Here is a 17,622-nt window from a genome sequence, read left to right on the forward strand (position 1 = left end):
TGGCTGGGCCTGGCTCCCAAGTAGGTGGGCCTATGCCCACCCATGGCGACGCCCCTGCCCAGTCATGTGAAATTCAGAGATAAGGGCCTAAGGAATTTATTTGAATTGACTGATTTCCTTATATGTACTGTAACAGCAAAATATTTGAAATTCTTGCATTTTGCATTGATATTTTTGATCAGTATATCTTAGAGGGAAAGAAAAAAGTGTGTTAATAAAGTTTTGTCGTTCAAATCCTTTACAGTTCTACTACTTCCTGTTTACGTTTTCATGTGACGTCAAACGACTGATATTTTTCTCTGTTCGAACAGGTCGTTCACCAAATTCGTGGAACAACAAACTTGTGCCACGTCAGGACTTCCTTTCCAGCTAACTAACTCATATGACAGCTGTTTAGGGTAAACTGCATACGACTTTTGGCTCTCGGTCAGCTTTACCGAATACATTGCGCGCATGTTTTGGACGAATCAAAAGTCAGTATTGGCTAGTGTTAGCTGGATGAGCGTATGTCAGCTGTCTCTCCTAAACAGACGCGAGCTACATTTTGAGTCCATTTGACTTGTTAAAATGGAGAACAAATATAACCTCAAGAGCCCAGGTAAGTTTGTAAATGACACAGACTGCAATATGTCGAACTCGCTAATGCTATTTAGCCTAGCATAAAGGATTTGGCTTTATTTGCTTTGGGTTTCCCATCATGAAGAAGTGACTCCACCATCATGCTGATAATATCTAGCGTTAGCTAACTTGTTTGACTGTATGTTTAGCTAACTATTTGCCCAATGATATTTGAATACAAATGATAATGCCATAATATTAAGAAATAATCAAGACGTTATGGCCTTTTACAGGCGTTTTGTCACTTAGTAGCTAACACGTAGCCTAACCTCAACTTCACGGACACTAGCAGACTAATTGAAGTCATGATATACTTTTGTCTATTTTCGTGTTGCTGTTCATTTGATCAGACTTAGTGGAGTCTTTGAGCATAGATAAAAATCAAAAGTTGGTGTCTTAAGTGTTGTAATTTGCATTCACTAACACCTTACCCAAAAAGACAGTAATCTGAGCAGTGGGTCCTGGTTATGATCACTCCAAAAGAGTGAACCTATATCAGACACTTCTGGGGTTGACGTTGTTATTCGGCCTCTGACTGGCTTGCCTGGTCCAAGGACACACACGTGCACACTGGTGGCAGGTGCAGAATTCTCTTAAACAGCTGAGTGGGTTGGAACATGTCACTTTCAACCACAGCTAATCAGTTACACTAAGCTCCATGTGTTCAGTCGGTTCTGTGGTTTCCTCACTAGCTCAAATTAGACATGGTTTCTAGATTTCATTTTCTGCCTTCTTTGGCCAGCCTTGGGCTGTGTCAAGAAATATGTACCGAAACCTTGTTTTTGCATAAAGCATTTTCTGGCCTGTAGTTCCTGTCCTCCATGCTAGATCAAGTATAGTGTGGAGGGTTGGGGAAAGATTTTCAAATTCTCTGCTGAGAATATTGTAGATCAAAGTTGTCTTGTCCTTGCGCACTGGTGTGGGCTGCATTTAAGGTCTTCAAGAAAGGGTTTACAAATACAGCTCGAGTTAGCTAGTGTTAGGATTTTGAGAGGGGGTCAAAATAAGGCTGAGGCTATAGTTGAGTCAGGGTGTTGAGAGAGGATCAAATAAAGATTTGTTTCCAGTTTTGAAAGGTGGTCAAGTCAAAATAAGGAAATGGCTACACCACTTTCTGGTTGTTGATGCATTTACAGTATCCCATTTTTGTGTGGATAAGCAAATGGGGAACCTATGCTTAGAGTATCACTGTCCCCATTTTTCAATAGCCTATTGTTGTAAGGTGAGCGTGACATTGTCTCTGAGACATGTCCCAAAAGCTTGTAGAGCTGACTTCTGTTAAGAAACGGCATTTGAAACCCACAATGAGGGCCTCTCGAGTGGCGCAGTGGTCTAAGGCACCTCATCGCAGTGCCAGGGTTTAGAGACCTGGGCAATGATGGAATTGTCTTTTGAGCAGGGCCCATTGTGCTCTGATCAAAAGTAGTGCACTATATAGGGAATAGGGTGCTATTTGGGACATAGACCTCCTCTTGGTTAGGAAGGGGTAGTGGTCAGTTGTAAACTCAGACAATTCCATCATTGCCCAGGTCTCTAAATCCTATTGTATTATTATTAGTTTGGTTAAAAGTCATTATGTAACGGTGTCTCCCTGCTCACAGGACCCAACCTGTCTGAATCGTCCCCAGTTGCCTGCAAACACTAAAATGCGTTACGTAAGATTTTGTGTACAGGATTATAATCCTATCCCCCAGGTCCACTGACTGAAACCCTGCTCACCGCAGGAGTCAGGAGGCCCATGTGGCAGCAGAGGCTTTTCTTCTGTCACACCCACTCATTGTTATTATGAGACGCAGCTAAAGGGCTCCACATAGAATGCATCCCAAATGGCACCCTATTCCCTATATTGTGCAATACTTTTGACTAGCGCTGGGAATTGCCAGGGATTGCCAGATATTATCACGATATATAGGTGCCAATATTAGAGGTCGACCGATTATGATTTTTCAACGCCGATACCGATTATTGGAGGACCAAAAAAAGCCGATACCGATTAATCGACCGATTATTTTTTTATTTTTTTAAGTATTTGTAATAATGACAATTACAACAATACTGAATGAACACTTATTTTAACTTAATATAATACATCAATTTAACCTCAAATAAATAATGAAACATGTTCAATTTGGTTTAAATAATGCAAAAACAAAGTGTTGGAGAAGAAAGTGCAATATGTGCCATGTAAAAAAGCTAACGTTTAAGTTCCTTGTTCAGAACATGAGAACATATGAAAGCTGGTGGTTCCTTTTAACATGAGTCTTCAATATTCCCAGGTAAGAAGTTTTAGGTTGTAGTTGTTATAGGAATTATAGGACTATTTCTCTCTCTACGATTTGTATTTCATATACCTTTGACTATTGGATGTTCTTATAGGCACTTTAGTATTGCCAGTGTGACAGTATAGCTTCCGTCCCTCTCCTCGCCCCTACCTGGGCTCGAACCAGGAACACATCGACAACAGCCACCCTCGAAGCAGCGTTACCCATGCAGAGCAAGGGGAACAACCACTCCAAGTCTCAGAGCGAGTGACGTTTGAAATGCTATTAGCGCGCACCCCGCTAACTAGCTAGCCATTTCACATCGGTTACACCAGCCTAATCTCGGGAGTTGATAGGCTTGAAGTCATAAACAGCTCAATGCTTGAAGCACAGCGAAGAGCTGCTAGCAAAACGCACAAAAGTGCTGTTTGAATGAATGCTTACGAGCCTGCTGGTGCCTACCACCGCTCAGTCAGACTGCTCTATCAAATCATAGACTTAATTATAACATAATAACACACAGAAATACGAGCCTTAGGTCATTAATATGGTCGAATCCGGAAACTATCATATCGAAAACAAGACGTTTATTCTTTCAGTGAAATACGGAACCGTTCCGTATTTTATCTAACGGGTGGCATCCATAAGTCTAAATATTCCTGTTACATTGCACAACCTTCAATGTTATGTCATAATTATGTAAAATTCTGGCAAATTAGGCGGCCCAAACTGTTGCATATACACTGACTCTGCGTGCAATGAACGCAAGAGAAGTGATACAATTTCACCTGGTTAATATTGCCTGCTAACCTGGATTTCTTTTAGCTAAATATGCAGGTTTAAATATATATACTTCTGTGTATTGATTTTAAGAAATGCGTTGATGTTTATGGTTAGGTACAGTCGTGCAACGATTGTGCTGTTTTCGCAAATGCGCTTTTGTTAAATCATCCCCCGTTTGGCGAAGTTGGCTGTCTTTGTTAGGAAGAAATAGTCTTCACAGTTCGCAATGAGTCATGTTAGCAGGCAATATTAACTAAATATGCAGGTTTAACAATATATACTTGTGTATTGATTTTAAGAAAGGCATTGATGTTTATGGTTAGGTACACATTGGAGCAACGACAGTCCTTTTTCGCGAATACGCATCACAACGATTATATGGAACGCAGGACACGCTAGATAAACTAGTAATATCATCAACCATGTGTCGTTAACTAGTGATTATGATTGATTGATTGTTTTTTTATAAGATAAGTTTAATGCTAGCTAGCAACTTACCTTGGCTTCTTACTGCATTCGCGTAACAGGCAGTCTCCTCGTGGAGTGCAATGTAATCAGGTGGTTAGAGCGTTGGACTAGTTAACTGTAAGGTTGCAAGATTGAGTCCCCGAGCTGACAAGGTAAAAATCTGTCATTCTGCCCCTGAACAAGGCAGTTAACCCACCGTTCCTAGGCCGTCATTGAAAATATGAATGTGTTCTTAACTGACTTGCCTAGTTAAATAAAGGATAAATAAAGGTGTAAAATAAAAAATAAAAAACGGCCAAATCGGTGTCCAAAAATACAGTTTTCCGATTGTTATGAAAACTTGAAATCAGCCCTAATTAATCGGCCATTCCGATTAATCGGTCGACCTCTAGCCAATATGATATGTATTGCGATTCTTTGTGTTACGATTTTATTGCAATGTTATGTGTGTGTGTGTTGGGGTTTGTGTGCACAGAGTTAGTTTAAAAAATGGTCAATGCAGGTAGTCCGGGTATCCATTTGATTAGCTGTTTAGCAGTCTTGTTTAGCAGTCTTATGGCTTGTGGGTAGAAGCTGTTTAGGGTCTTGTTGTTTCCAGACTTGGGGCACTGGTACCACTTGCCGCACGGTAGCAGAGTGAACAATCTATGGCTTGGGTGGCTGGAGTCTTTGAAGAAACGTTGGGCCTTTATCTGACACCGCCTGGTATAGAGGTCCTGGATGGCAGGGAGCTCGGGCACCAGTGATGTACTGTGCCGTACTCACCAATTGAAACGTATTTTATTGTACTGATCAACAACATTTGCATAGAAGTAGCAATCTCTTATTTTAAGACTAAGTAATGATGTCATTCATTCATTTGATTTGCCCACCCAGTCAGTTGAGCTCAGTTAGGGAGAGACATGACAGACAAAGGGGGAAAGTATCTTTGGATGTGAGGGAGAGGCGATTAAGTGAATTAATGTTTTTGTGGACAATCAGCTTTGAAATCAGCATATCTTTGCTTTATGGTTTCACAAACAAACAAAGTACTAGGGAAGTGAATCCCGACTGAGGACAGAGATCCCGAATGAGTTCCTCCTCGTCTTTCAGGTTGTCTGCACTTGACACTTACATGCGACTTCTGCTCTCAGAATATGAGGATCGCATTGAAAAGACTGGTCTGATTGTGTTCAGATCTGGTTGACCACTTCAGGAGGTGGTCAGGGATGCATTGTGTGCTTATTTCTCTTCAGTCTCCTCAGAAAACTGGTGTTCTGGGACCGAGAGGCATCTTTTCATTATAACATTGGAGGAAATACGTTCCTAGTATGTGAGGAACGTGTTTGCTGGCCTCATACATGCTAGTCAGCTAGCTAATATTTAGAACAACTTTTGTTTGGCTAGAGTTATGTTAAACCCTTTGCAATCCCTTTAGCGTTGCTTGTTGGCTAGCTACAGAGGTTAGCTGGCTAGTTAGCTACAGTAGTTAGCTACTGCCATGAGTTGTTGTGTTATAATATTTTGCCTATTCCACCGTTTGTAGAATGCATACTGGCATTTTAATATCGCGGAGGAAAAGAGAATCCGGGCACACTGGACACGGTAGACACATTTTAAATGTAGGTGTAGATGCGTTCGGAATTCCATGATCGGAACTCTATGATCAGAGTACTGAAGCTGCATGAACTGTCAAGTCTAGAGACGGCCTCTGTCGCAACTTGCCACCGTGTCTGTTCCTCTTTAGGGACAGTCACAGCACAACTTCAAATCGAATGTTATTTGTCACATGCGCCGAATACAACAGTTGTAGACCTTACAGTGAAATGCTTACTTACAAGCCCTTAACCAACAATGCAGTTTTAGGAAAAATAAGAGTAGTAAAATTTGTTTTTGAAATCTAAAAAATAGAAGCGCAACAATTAAATAACAAGGCTATATACAGGGGGTACCAGGTCAATGTGCGGGGGTACAGGTTAGTCGAGGTAATTGAGGTAGTATGTAGATGGGGGTAAAGTGACTATGCATAGATAATAAACAGCAAGTAGCAGCAGCGTTAAAAAAAAGGTGAGGGGGGGTCAATGCAAATAGTGCGGGTAGCCATTTGATTAGCTGTTCAGCAGTCTTATGGCTTGTGGGTAGAAGCTGTTCAGAAGCCTTTTGGACCTAGACCTGTCCTGGTATCACACTTCCAAGGTCTCTGATCTCCTTCCTATAGGCTGTCTCATCGTTGTTGGTGATCAAGCTTACCACCGTTGTTTCATCTGCAAACTCAATGATGGTGTCGTGCTTGGCCACACAGTCATGGATGAACAGAGAGTACAGGTGGGGACTAAGCACGAACCCCTGAGGGGCTCCTGTGTTGAGGATCAGCGTGGCAGATGTGTTGTTGCCTACCCTCACCACCTGGGGGCAGCCCTTCAGGAAGTCCAGGATCCAGTTGCAGAGGGAGGTGTTTAATCCCAGGGTCCTTAGCTTCCACAGGGAGGCAAGTGCTACACACCTGCAGACAGAGTTCCACTTATCCAGCAGAGCAAGCAACTGATACAGTTCAGAAAGAAACCTCACTGTCTGTCTGCAACACATCTGGTTTATGTGTATCAGCAGTAGTGTTGCATGGAATACCAACATATACTAGAACATGAAAAATGGTTCGGTACTAGAATTTGTTACTTTCGGTACTTCTGTCAAATGTGTCTCACGTTGTCTACTGATTGGGGCGATCAAGTCTGTCGCAAGCGCACCGTGCATGCCTCTCGCCAACTCCACTTACTCATACATTGCTAGAGCACTGGGAGTCTGGGCTGCAACATGTTAGCTCCCCACTCATGCTGCACAGAAATTAACACACTTGAATATTGCGACATGGCATGTTGAAATGTTAAAACTGTTAATTCCTGTTTGCAAAACAATGCCCATACAGGCTTGAACACTTAACAATGCAATAAGATACTCATAACTTTCAGCTTTGTAGGCTAACATTCCTTGCTAGCCTACAGCTGAAGGACGCTAACATCAATTCACTACCGAAATACTTTGTAAAGATATGCTGATTTCAAAGCTGTTTGTCCCCAAAAACTTTATTGATTCACTTAATCGTCTCTCCCTCACATCCAAAGATACTTTTGTCTGCGTCATGTCTCTCTCCCTCACCTAACTCAACTGACTGTGTGGGCATGTGTCCATGACATCATTATTGGGTCTTAAAGACAGCGTGTAATTTCATAAAATAAGAGATGGCTTCTTCTATGGAAATGTTGTTAAGCAGTACAATAAAATAAGTCCCAAATGGAAGGCAACAGGTTGTCATCTGTAGCCCCATGAAATCAACCTCAAATGTGTAGCAATAGAGATTTAGTATTAAAATAAATGATTACCATTGTGTTATGTAGTTAGATTGGTAAAAACAAAGTCCAATTTAATTGTATAATTAATTCATTAATGCATACATGGCTGTCTGAAATGTTGACATCAAATGTCAGATGTAATGATATTGAACTCAGAAGATGCCCAACGATTGAACAGAGCAGTAGCTGAGTTTATCTGTCTGGATCAAGTGTCATTTTGGGACTTTGGCTAATACACATTTTATTTTTATGCTGTGGTATAATTTTTTTTAGCGTTTTGGTATTGAGTATCGTGATACTAAACCTGGTATCGGTACTGAAGTCAAAATGATGGTATCGTGACAACACTAATCAGCAGTGAGTAACAGTATTGATTTAAAAGTCTGAGCCTCAGTAAGAGCACTTGTGCAAGGCTTGATGTCATTGTTGTCCAGATCAGGGTTAATATAGGATTTTGAAGCTCGATTCTTACTGAGCAAATGATGCTATACTGTTGTTAAAGGTTCAATGCAGCCTTATGTCAATATCAAATAATTTCTGAGTAACAATTAAGTACCTTACTGTGATTGTTTTAAATTAAAATGGTTAAAAAAAATTACAAAAATAGCTTCTTAGCAAAGGGCAATTTCTCAAGCAAGAATTTTGCTGTTTGGGAGTGGGCTGAGTGGGGAGGGGAAAACTGAAAATTAGCTTTTATTGTCAGAGAGGTTTGGAACTCTCTTATTGGTCTATTAACTAATTTGCCACATGGTGATGTCACCATGGAAGGCCAAAACTCCATCCCACCAAAACAGGCTGAAATTTCAAACGGCAGTCTTTTCAAACAGCTCTTACACTAAAAGGGCATTATCACAATTTCCCAGTATTATTCCAACCTCCATAGTATGGAAATATAAATAAAACACAGGACAGTCCAGTTTGAGTGCACTGAGCCTTTAAGGATTTCCTAAGGTCCTGTTAGTTCTTTGTCCTACCTAGTGAATTATTACGATACATCATCATGCTTAACCGATAGCCTGACTCTCACTGCAAAAGCCCCTCACCTCATAGTGGCTTTAATGAGGGATGGCTGAGTTGTTTCGCCTACACGAGGGTGCATGTTCGCTGTCGGAGGATGTCCGAAAACAGCATATTTCCTCTTTCTATCCCCTGGGAAACACAATGAGTACGGACTATACCAAACTGCTCCGAGACAATGTCGATTCGACCACCCACATACAAAACAATGCTTTTATTTTCTTCAGGCTTTTCTTCTCTTTCCCCGCCATAACCAAAATAAGTGTTTTTGAAGCCTGCTGCAGTGCTTTCAAAGGGAGCCAGTGTTTATTCCCCAAACCGAAGGAATTGGACTTAGTAGGGACATAGGCTATATGTAAACTTTTAACTCAGAATCTGGGGAGTTTGATGCATAGCCTTATTTTTGACGAGCTATATTATAATACGTGTAAGGTTATGTAAAAAGTAGTGTTGGGGCCTATGTTTATTCCCCAAACCGAATGAATTGGACTTAATGATGGGTGGTTCTTGGTGTGCTCAGTGGCCCTTCAGGGTATAATATAGCCCATGAACAATAAGGCTATGCATCAAACTCCCCAGATTCAGAGTTAAAATACATATAGCCTATGTTCCTACTAGGTAACAAATGGGCAATGGCAACTTCATGACAAAGTAGGCTAAATGTTCAATCTTGATAGGAAGTGTTATGCTATATTTTATGTTCATTACAATAGCAGGGCAATATCACGGTAACGGAATTGCGGTGAGACTCAGCTCTTTCACATTAAAATGTATGCCAAAGAAAAACAATTGATTTCAAAGTTTAACAAGCCATAGAACTCTATGCACATGTACCACTTAACAATTTACACTGAACATTGGACCAAACACCACATTTTGGAAACAGAATTTCGGTAAAATCTCCCTCACTTTGTGACCATGTTTTCCAAAAACTCTTAAATATCTGTTGCAAATGAAGATTCAACTATGTCTGCAGAAACAATAGGGTGTCAGCTTTTCGAGTTTTAATCACTTAATAATTCATAAGCCAAATAGATATCAGTAGAAACACTATGTAGGTCTACCTACTTGTTTAGTTTTTTTGGTGAACTTTCATCATCCTCCCTCATGAGGGAGAGATGTGGGGTTTTGGTAATGGAATTACAAGGCACAAGGCAAAGTTTCTTAAACTTACACAAGATTGATGTATTTCTAATACCTTAAGACTTTTTTCCTGGTAGGTGTTTTCTTAGACCCCTTTTCCGTCTTTGAACAGAAATCAAAGCTTTGCTTTTTCCTAATATTTAGGATAGAAAATGGTTGAAAAATGTGCAGTGCCTTCAGCAAGTATTCACACCCCAGGCCTTTTTCTGCATTTTGTTGTGTTACAGCCTGAATTTAAAATGAATACAATTTAGATTTTGTGTCTCTGGCCTACGAGACACACTAACCCATAATGTCAAAGTGGAATAATGTCTTGAGTCAATAAGTAGTCAACCCCTTTTTTGTTATGGCAAGCCTAAATAAGTTCAGGAGTAAAACATTTGCTTCACAAGTCACATAAGTTGCATGGACAAGATTTTTGAATGACTACCACAGCTCTGTACCCCACACATACAATTATCTGTATGGTCGATCAGCACAGATTCAACCAATGCCTTGCAAAGAAGGGCATCTATTGGTATAAAAAAAGACATTGAATATCCCTTTGAGTATGGTGAAGTTATTAATTACACTTTGGATGGTGTATGAAGACACCCAGTCACTACAAAGATACAGGCGTCCTTCCTAACTTAGTTGCAGAGAGGAAGGAAACCGCTCAGGGATTTTACCATGTGGCCAATGGTGACTTTAAAACAGTTAGAGTTTAATGGCTGTGATAGGATAAAACTGCGAATGGATCAACATCGTCGTACAGAATAAAAAACATATTTCAAAAAGATCTATCCCGTTTGCAATAAGGCACGAAAGGAAAACTTCTGAAAAAAATTGGTAAAGAAATTAACTTTATGTCCTGAATACAAAGTGTTTGGGACAAATCTAACACCACACATCACTGAGTACCACTCATATTTTCAAGCATGGTAGTGGCCACATCATGTTATGGGTATGCTTGTAATCGGCAAGGACTAAGGAGCTTTTGGGGGGGATAAAACGAAATGGAATAGAACTAAGCACAGGCAAAATCCTAGAGGAAACCTGGTTGTCTGCTTTCCAACAGACACTGGGAGACAAATTCACCTTTCAGCAGAACAATAACCTCAAAAACAAGACCAAATATACACTGAAGTTGCTTACCAAGACAACATAGAATGTTCCTGAGTGGCCTAGTTACAGTTTTGACTTAAATCGGATTGAAAATCTATTGCAAGACTTGAAAATGGCTGTCTAGCAATGATCATCCTCCAACTTGACAGAGTTTAAATCTTTTTTTAATGAATAATGTGCAAGTATTGTTCAATCCAGGTGTGCAAAACTCTAAAACTTTGTTCACACTGCATGCCTTAATGCTCAAATCAGTTTTGTTTTTGAATATCGAATGTCCAAGTTGCAAGTGACCAAATCGGATTTGTGTGTGTTCAGACAGCAGTCATTTTCTGACATGGTTACGTTAAATCAAATCAAATCAAATTTTATTAGTCACATACACATGGTTAGCAGATGTTAATGCGAGTGTAGCGAAATGCTTGTGCTTCTAGTTCCGACAATGCAGTAATAACCAACAAGTAATCTAACCTAACAATTCCACAACTACTACCTTATACACACACAAGTGTAAAGGGATAAAGAATATGTACATAAAGATATATGAATGAGTGGTGGTACAGAACGGCATAGGCAAGATGCAGTAGATGGTATAGAGTACGGTATATACATATGAGATGAGTACTGTAGGGTATGTAAACATAAAGTGGCATAGTTTAAAGTGGCTAGTGGTACATGTATTACATAAAGATGGCAAGATGCAGTAGATGATATAGAGTACAGTATATACATATGAGATGGGTAATGTAGGGTATGTAAACATTATATTAAGTGGCATTGTTTAAAGTGGCTAGTGGTACATTTTTACATAATTTCCATCAATTCCCATTTTTAAAGTGGCTGGAGTTGAGTCAGTATGTTGGCAGCGGCCGCTAAATGTTAGTGGTGGCTGTTTAACAGTCTGATGGCCTTGAGATAGAAGCTGTTTTTCAGTCTCTCGGTCCCTGCTTTGATGCACCTGTACTGACCTCGCCTTCTGGATGATAGCGGGGTGAACAGGCAGTGGCTTGGGTGGTTGTTGTCCTTGATGATCTTTATGGCCTTCCTGTGACATCGGGTGGTGTAGGTGTCCTGGAGGGACTGTTAGTTGTCATGGTAATGACGGTTGTGTGTGCAGTGATATAGGCTGATTGGTGGTGCTCGTGCTTCCTATCAATCAGAAGTTATGTAGCAAGCTAAGGTGACAACAATACCTGCCATGGACGTTTCCCAGTTGCTTTGAAGGTTCCAAGTCATAGTGTAAGAACACTTTTAAAGCTTCAAAGGATAAGATGATCCAACTTTCAAAACGAGTCCTTTTGGCTAGCCAAGGCAGGCAACTAAGTAGCTGTTTAGCTTTTTGGCACATTCACTCATTTGTTTGTAAACAATTAGCAAGCTAGTTGGCTACCACATACACGTTCTTGTCAAACTGTCAACAGAGTAGCTAGCAAGCAACAAGATATGCCAAATAACAGTCTAAAAACCACTTGAGGGCAAATAAATCAGGTTTGACCATTTAGACGCAAGTCACATGGCTAGGAATCAGATTTGTATCGGACTTCAAATGACCTACGAAGGTGGCTTGAAATATCCGATTCCATGTGCTTCTTGGCTGTTCAGACAGCAGGAAAAAGAACAAGTTCAAATCAGAAATGCCCCAAAATATGAAGTGAGTCACTTCAAACTGCCAATGTGAACACTGCTTTAGAGACTTACCCAGAAAGACTCACAGCTGTAATTGCTACCAAAGGTGATTCTAACAAAGGTGATGTATTGACTTGGGTGTGAATACTTATCTTTATGAGGGATTTCTGTATTTTATTTTCAATAAATTTGCAAACATTTCTAAAAACATGTTTTCACTTTGTGGCGTATTGTGTGTGGATGGGTGAGGGGGGGGGGAATCTATTTAATACATTTTGAATTCAGGCTGTAACACAACAAAATGTGGAATATGTCAAGGGGTATGAATACTTTCTGAAAGCACTGTGTGTGTGTGTCTTTATATCAAAAAATAAATAAAAAGCTTTTATTTAACACCAGATTTGACATGCTTCTATAAACTTCACATTGGTGCTCATGGGTCCTTTACATGGAAATGCCCAACAGCTGTCTCATCTAGATAATCATCACAGAAGGGGTGGTGTGCCCACACAAGCAGACCACACTGTGCTAGTGTTTAATCTGGAAATCAACCCTACAAAAACCTGTTTTGATTAGTCAAATCAAATCCCAATTTAAACCCTTCACTACACAGTATTTTCATAGTGACTGCTCATCCCACCAGCCTACTGTATCAACCATGGTTAACCAATAGTGGGGTGTTTCTGAAAAACGCTCACAAAATGATTCAGCCAGCTGCTGAGAGAGACGACCACTATGTGGGAGTTGGAGGGGGGACCCATATTACCCAATGAGATCTGGGACAAGCTACTGTTGACAGCTGCCATGGCCCGGGGATCAGGCCCATGACTGGAGGGTTTAGTGGCACAGACAGTGTCTGAGCCGCCATTGGCACTGCTATCAAAGCTTGGAGCTTTGTATTCAGGCTGGATGAGACATGGAGCTGTGGAGCTGAGACACTCCAAGTGGCTCTAACTTAGCAAGCCTGCCCTGCCCGCCTCTCTATACCATATCTCACCTCAGCCATTTTCCCACCGCTCAACCACTTATTTGTATTTTTTTAATTTAACCTTTATTTAACTAGGCAAGTCAGTTAAGAACAAATTCATATTTACAATGACGACATACCCCGGACAAACCATAACCTGGACGACGTTGGGTCAATTATGCGCTGCCCTATAGGACTCCCAATCACAGCTGAATTGATACAGCCTGGAATTGAACCAAGGTCTGTAGTGACGCCTCTAGCACTGAGATGCAGTGCCTTAGACCACTGTGCCGCTCGTGAACCCTAAAAGAAGTCCCAAGTGTAAGATTTTGTCTGCCACCGCACAACAGGAGAGGTATCAACTTAAATATGGTTACAACCATGAAAAACGATATCCACGCGTAGCATATAGACTCCCTCGCTTGTTCTTTTTAGACCAGGAAATACACAGTTTTCTGCTCATAAGCACACTCCAGGGATTTGTACACATGGTCCTCCTCTTCCACAGTAGCTCCTTCAGTGTGTGAATGCATCATCCGTTGCTGCTGGGGAGAGAGAAAGGAAGGGTTGATAGCTCTGCAGGCTTGTTGTGTGAAGGCCTGCTGGGGAGTCGTGCTCCAGTTTGGACAGTGTTAAAACTCAGTGGCTGTCAGGGCAACTTACACCACGCATCGCCCATGCTGACTCTTCTGGTCCAGGGTTTCTGTGGGCCAAATGCATCAGTGCGTTAGGGAAGAGGTTGTAGTTCGTACACACACGTTCCACTATACTGTGCAAACCATATAGGCTATTTTCTACAATGACCTCTTGGCTCCCTACATTCTTTGGTCAATATGTGACTGACCGCCTCGATTCGGTCTTATGTAGAAAAATTTGAAATTGTGTTTTTTACATCAGATAAAAGTAGGGACTCAGCTAGCAAATGGTATATGATACACTGCAGTTGAGGAACAATGGGGAAAGTAATTATGCTTTGAAAGTAACCCTACTTTTGAGAAAATGGCACCTGAATGTTTCGGTACACCTACTGGAGAGTTCTTCTTTGTCTACACCCATTCAGGATCGTTCACACCCTCTTAAGCCTTAGTCCCACACTTCTCTTTAAGGATTCACATGTGAGGCCATGTGGTAAACGCACGCTGTATCAAATAAAATCGATGTTTATTTGTCACACGCACAGGATACAGAAGGTGTAAACGGTACAGTGATAGTACTTGCATAGTAGCAATATCAAAAACAAAGTGTCCAGATAAAAGATATTTTATAAATATTTGATCCTTAGTAGATGACGCTTACCCGACACACTTGTCTAAATTGATGGAATACAAGTTTGCTATTAAGGCTCACCAAAGTTCACATGTTCCAGAAGGGATTTAGATCAAATAAATGTTTACGTTCACATGCTGCTCCTGTGAAGTAGTGACGTGTGACATACGCCTAGTTTCCTGAAACAAGTCGCATACATTTGAAGTCAGAAGTTTACATACACCTTATCCAAATACATTTAAACTCCGTTTTTCACAATTCCTGACATTTAATCCTAGTAAAAATGCCCTGTCTTAGGTCAGTTAGGATCACCACTTTATTTTAAGAATGTGAAATGTCAGAATAATAGTAGAGTGATTTATTTCTTTCATCACATTCCCAGTGGGTCAGAAGTTAACATGCACTCAATTAGTATTTGGTAGCATTGCCTTTTAAATTGTTTAACTTGGGTCAAACATTTCAGGTAGCCAGCCTTCCACAAGCTTCCCACAATAAGGTGGGTGAATTTTGGCCCATTCCTCCTGACAGAGCTGGTGTAACTGAGTCAGGTTTGTAGGTATGCTTTTTCAGTTCTGCCCACAAATGTTCTGTAGGATTGTTGTCAGGGCTTTGTGATGGCCACTCCAATACCTTGACTTTGTTGTCCTTAAGCTATTTTGCCACAACTTTGGAAGTATGCTTGGGTTCATTGTCCATTTGGAAGACCCATTTGCGACCAAGCTTTAACTTCCTGACTGATGTCTTGAGATGTTGCTTCAATATATCCACACAATTTTCCTCCTCATGATGCCATCTATTTTGAGAAGTGCACCAGTCCCTCCTGCAGCAAAGCACCCCCACAACATGATGCTGCCACTCCCGTGCTTCACGGTTGGGATGGTGTTCTTCGGCTTGCAAGCGTCCCCCTTTTTTCCTCCAAACATAAAAATGGTCATAATGGCCAAACAGTTCTATTTTTGTTCCATCAGACCAGAGGACATTTCTCCAAAAAGTACGATCTTTGTCCCCATGAGCAGTTGCAAACCGTAGTCTGACTTTTTTATGACGGTTTTGGAGCAGTGGCTTCTTGCGGAGCGGTTGAAAAACGAGTTTTAATGACTCCAACCTAAGTGTATGTAAACTTCCGACTTCAACTGTGTGTACTCTACAAGGACAGTACAAGCTCGTTACGCACTCTGTACATTATTCACATTTTATAAGAATGCAACATATTTTAATTGCTCCCCGGGAGACACGTTTAGGATTCGTCAAAAACCGGTAGTAATAAAGAGGGGACAACGTAAAACAACCTATTGCACAATTCCACAGAAAATTACGAATATTTCCTTTATAAAGGGGTGTAAGTTGTTTTAAATAAATGTTATTCCAATTCTACTATTAAACTTTTATTCCAGTGTAGTCTCCAACACTGACAGCTTTGACAGCTTTGTTGTACTGTGCTGCTTTCTGTTGAAGCTTAGTATCTATTGTTTTTTTTATTACAGATTTCCAAGCTGTAGTTAAGGATTGTTTCTCCAATGTTGGTTCTAGACGGAAATGCATCTGTTGGTGTATTCTACAAGATGACTTCTAAGCTTGATTTAAAGTGTCAATAGGAACCACTGGCATCACTAAGCTGACATCTGGATGTAAAAAGAGATTTCTCAGGACAGTAATTCTCTTTGGAAAATATGATTTCCCCCATTGCTTTGGTCACACTGTCAACTGTCATGTCATTCGCTCACGGAAAGGTTTCATGCAAACCATCAAGTTGTTATTGATAGTCTTATGCACTTATTAGCATGTAATAAAGTTGGGGGAGAGAGACAAATCCATATCGTGATAAATTGCCTGAATTGGTACGATAAATAATATTCTACGTTTATTAACATTATTGTGCACCTCAGTTATTTTTTTGTTACCCTGTAACTACTACTACTAGTTTGACAGTTGTAGCCATCAATTTTTCCATTAACAATCACCCATATTAGCAAACGTATTTAATTTCAAATTTTTCTATTATAGGCTGCTTATCGTAAGGCAAAATGATTGCGATAAGTGATTGGTATGGTCTGTGTCGATTATGTTCGGTTTTTCGTCCCAGTTCTATTTCAACCTCCTCTTGTGATTAATCTCATCTTGTGTTTACACCCCAAAAAATGTTCAGGAAGCTCAACTTGATCTGGGTTCCTACTTCCTACCGTCTGTGACCCTGTTGTCTGTGGGCAAACACGTGAAGGGGGGGGAGTTTAATCAGTGCATTCTTATCACTCGCACACACACACTGAATTTCCTTCATTTTTCTTATCTTTCCAGTGCAGGATTACAGAATGGTACAGATAGTTACATCTTTAGAGTGTCTGGCCAGAGGCGGGATCAGATCTGGAACACGTGCCCTGGGAGTTGTGATGTCAGAGCCTCTTCCACTGCCTTAAACTGCTTTCCTTCCCCTGCTCTCTGCCCTACAGTCACACGGGGGTCTGAAAAACATTACTAGCTGTCAAATCTTTGCTTCTTCTGTCCTTGTTTCCTCAATTCCTTAAAAAAAAACTTAAAGCTCATTGGAGGAGCAGGTTCAAGGGAGGGACCTTGAATCGTCTCCACCAATCAATGTGCTTTGAAAGGAATTGAGGAAACAGCAATGGAGGAAGCAAGGATTTGATTGCTGGTCCCCACTCCTCCTGAGCTCATTTCACAGGCTCACTTTTAGTCTTTTATATTTGGAATTCCCATTGTTAGAACCTATGCTGCCCATGATATACTAGACAACATACACATGGCCAGTACATTCATAAAAAGTGCCATCTGTTTTCGTCATTACCTAGCAATGCACTACTACTACTACTTTTACAGATCCACTGCCCAGCTATGCAATTTATAAACTTGATCTCCACTGTAAAAAGTGTCTAGACATAATCTCCAACATTTGCAACATTGTTGCAATATTGAAATTCGAACTCAACCAGTGTTCAGTGAATGTAGCATCAGGTTTTATAGAAATTGTATGGTTTGGGAAAGAATCTTGCTTTTTAATGCTGGTAGCTCATTGTTAAAAAGCAATATACAC

At 40.6% G+C, this 17,622-nt stretch overlaps 1 protein-coding gene across 1 annotated transcript in view; it reads left to right on the forward strand.

Moving 5' to 3' along the window:
* The first annotated feature begins 264 nt into the window (after positions 1-264).
* ube2j1 (ubiquitin-conjugating enzyme E2, J1) overlaps positions 265-17,622 on the forward strand; it is a 36,070-nt gene continuing 18,712 nt past the window's right edge. Inside the window, exon 1 of the mRNA XM_071413803.1 lies at positions 265-598. Coding sequence (XP_071269904.1) covers positions 568-598 — 31 coding nt within the window. The 5' untranslated portion in view covers positions 265-567. The remainder of the gene's footprint in view (positions 599-17,622) is intronic.

The sequence above is a fragment of the Salvelinus alpinus genome, chromosome 8 (genome assembly GCF_045679555.1).
Source record: "Salvelinus alpinus chromosome 8, SLU_Salpinus.1, whole genome shotgun sequence".
NCBI classification, from domain to species: Eukaryota; Metazoa; Chordata; class Actinopteri; order Salmoniformes; family Salmonidae; genus Salvelinus; species Salvelinus alpinus.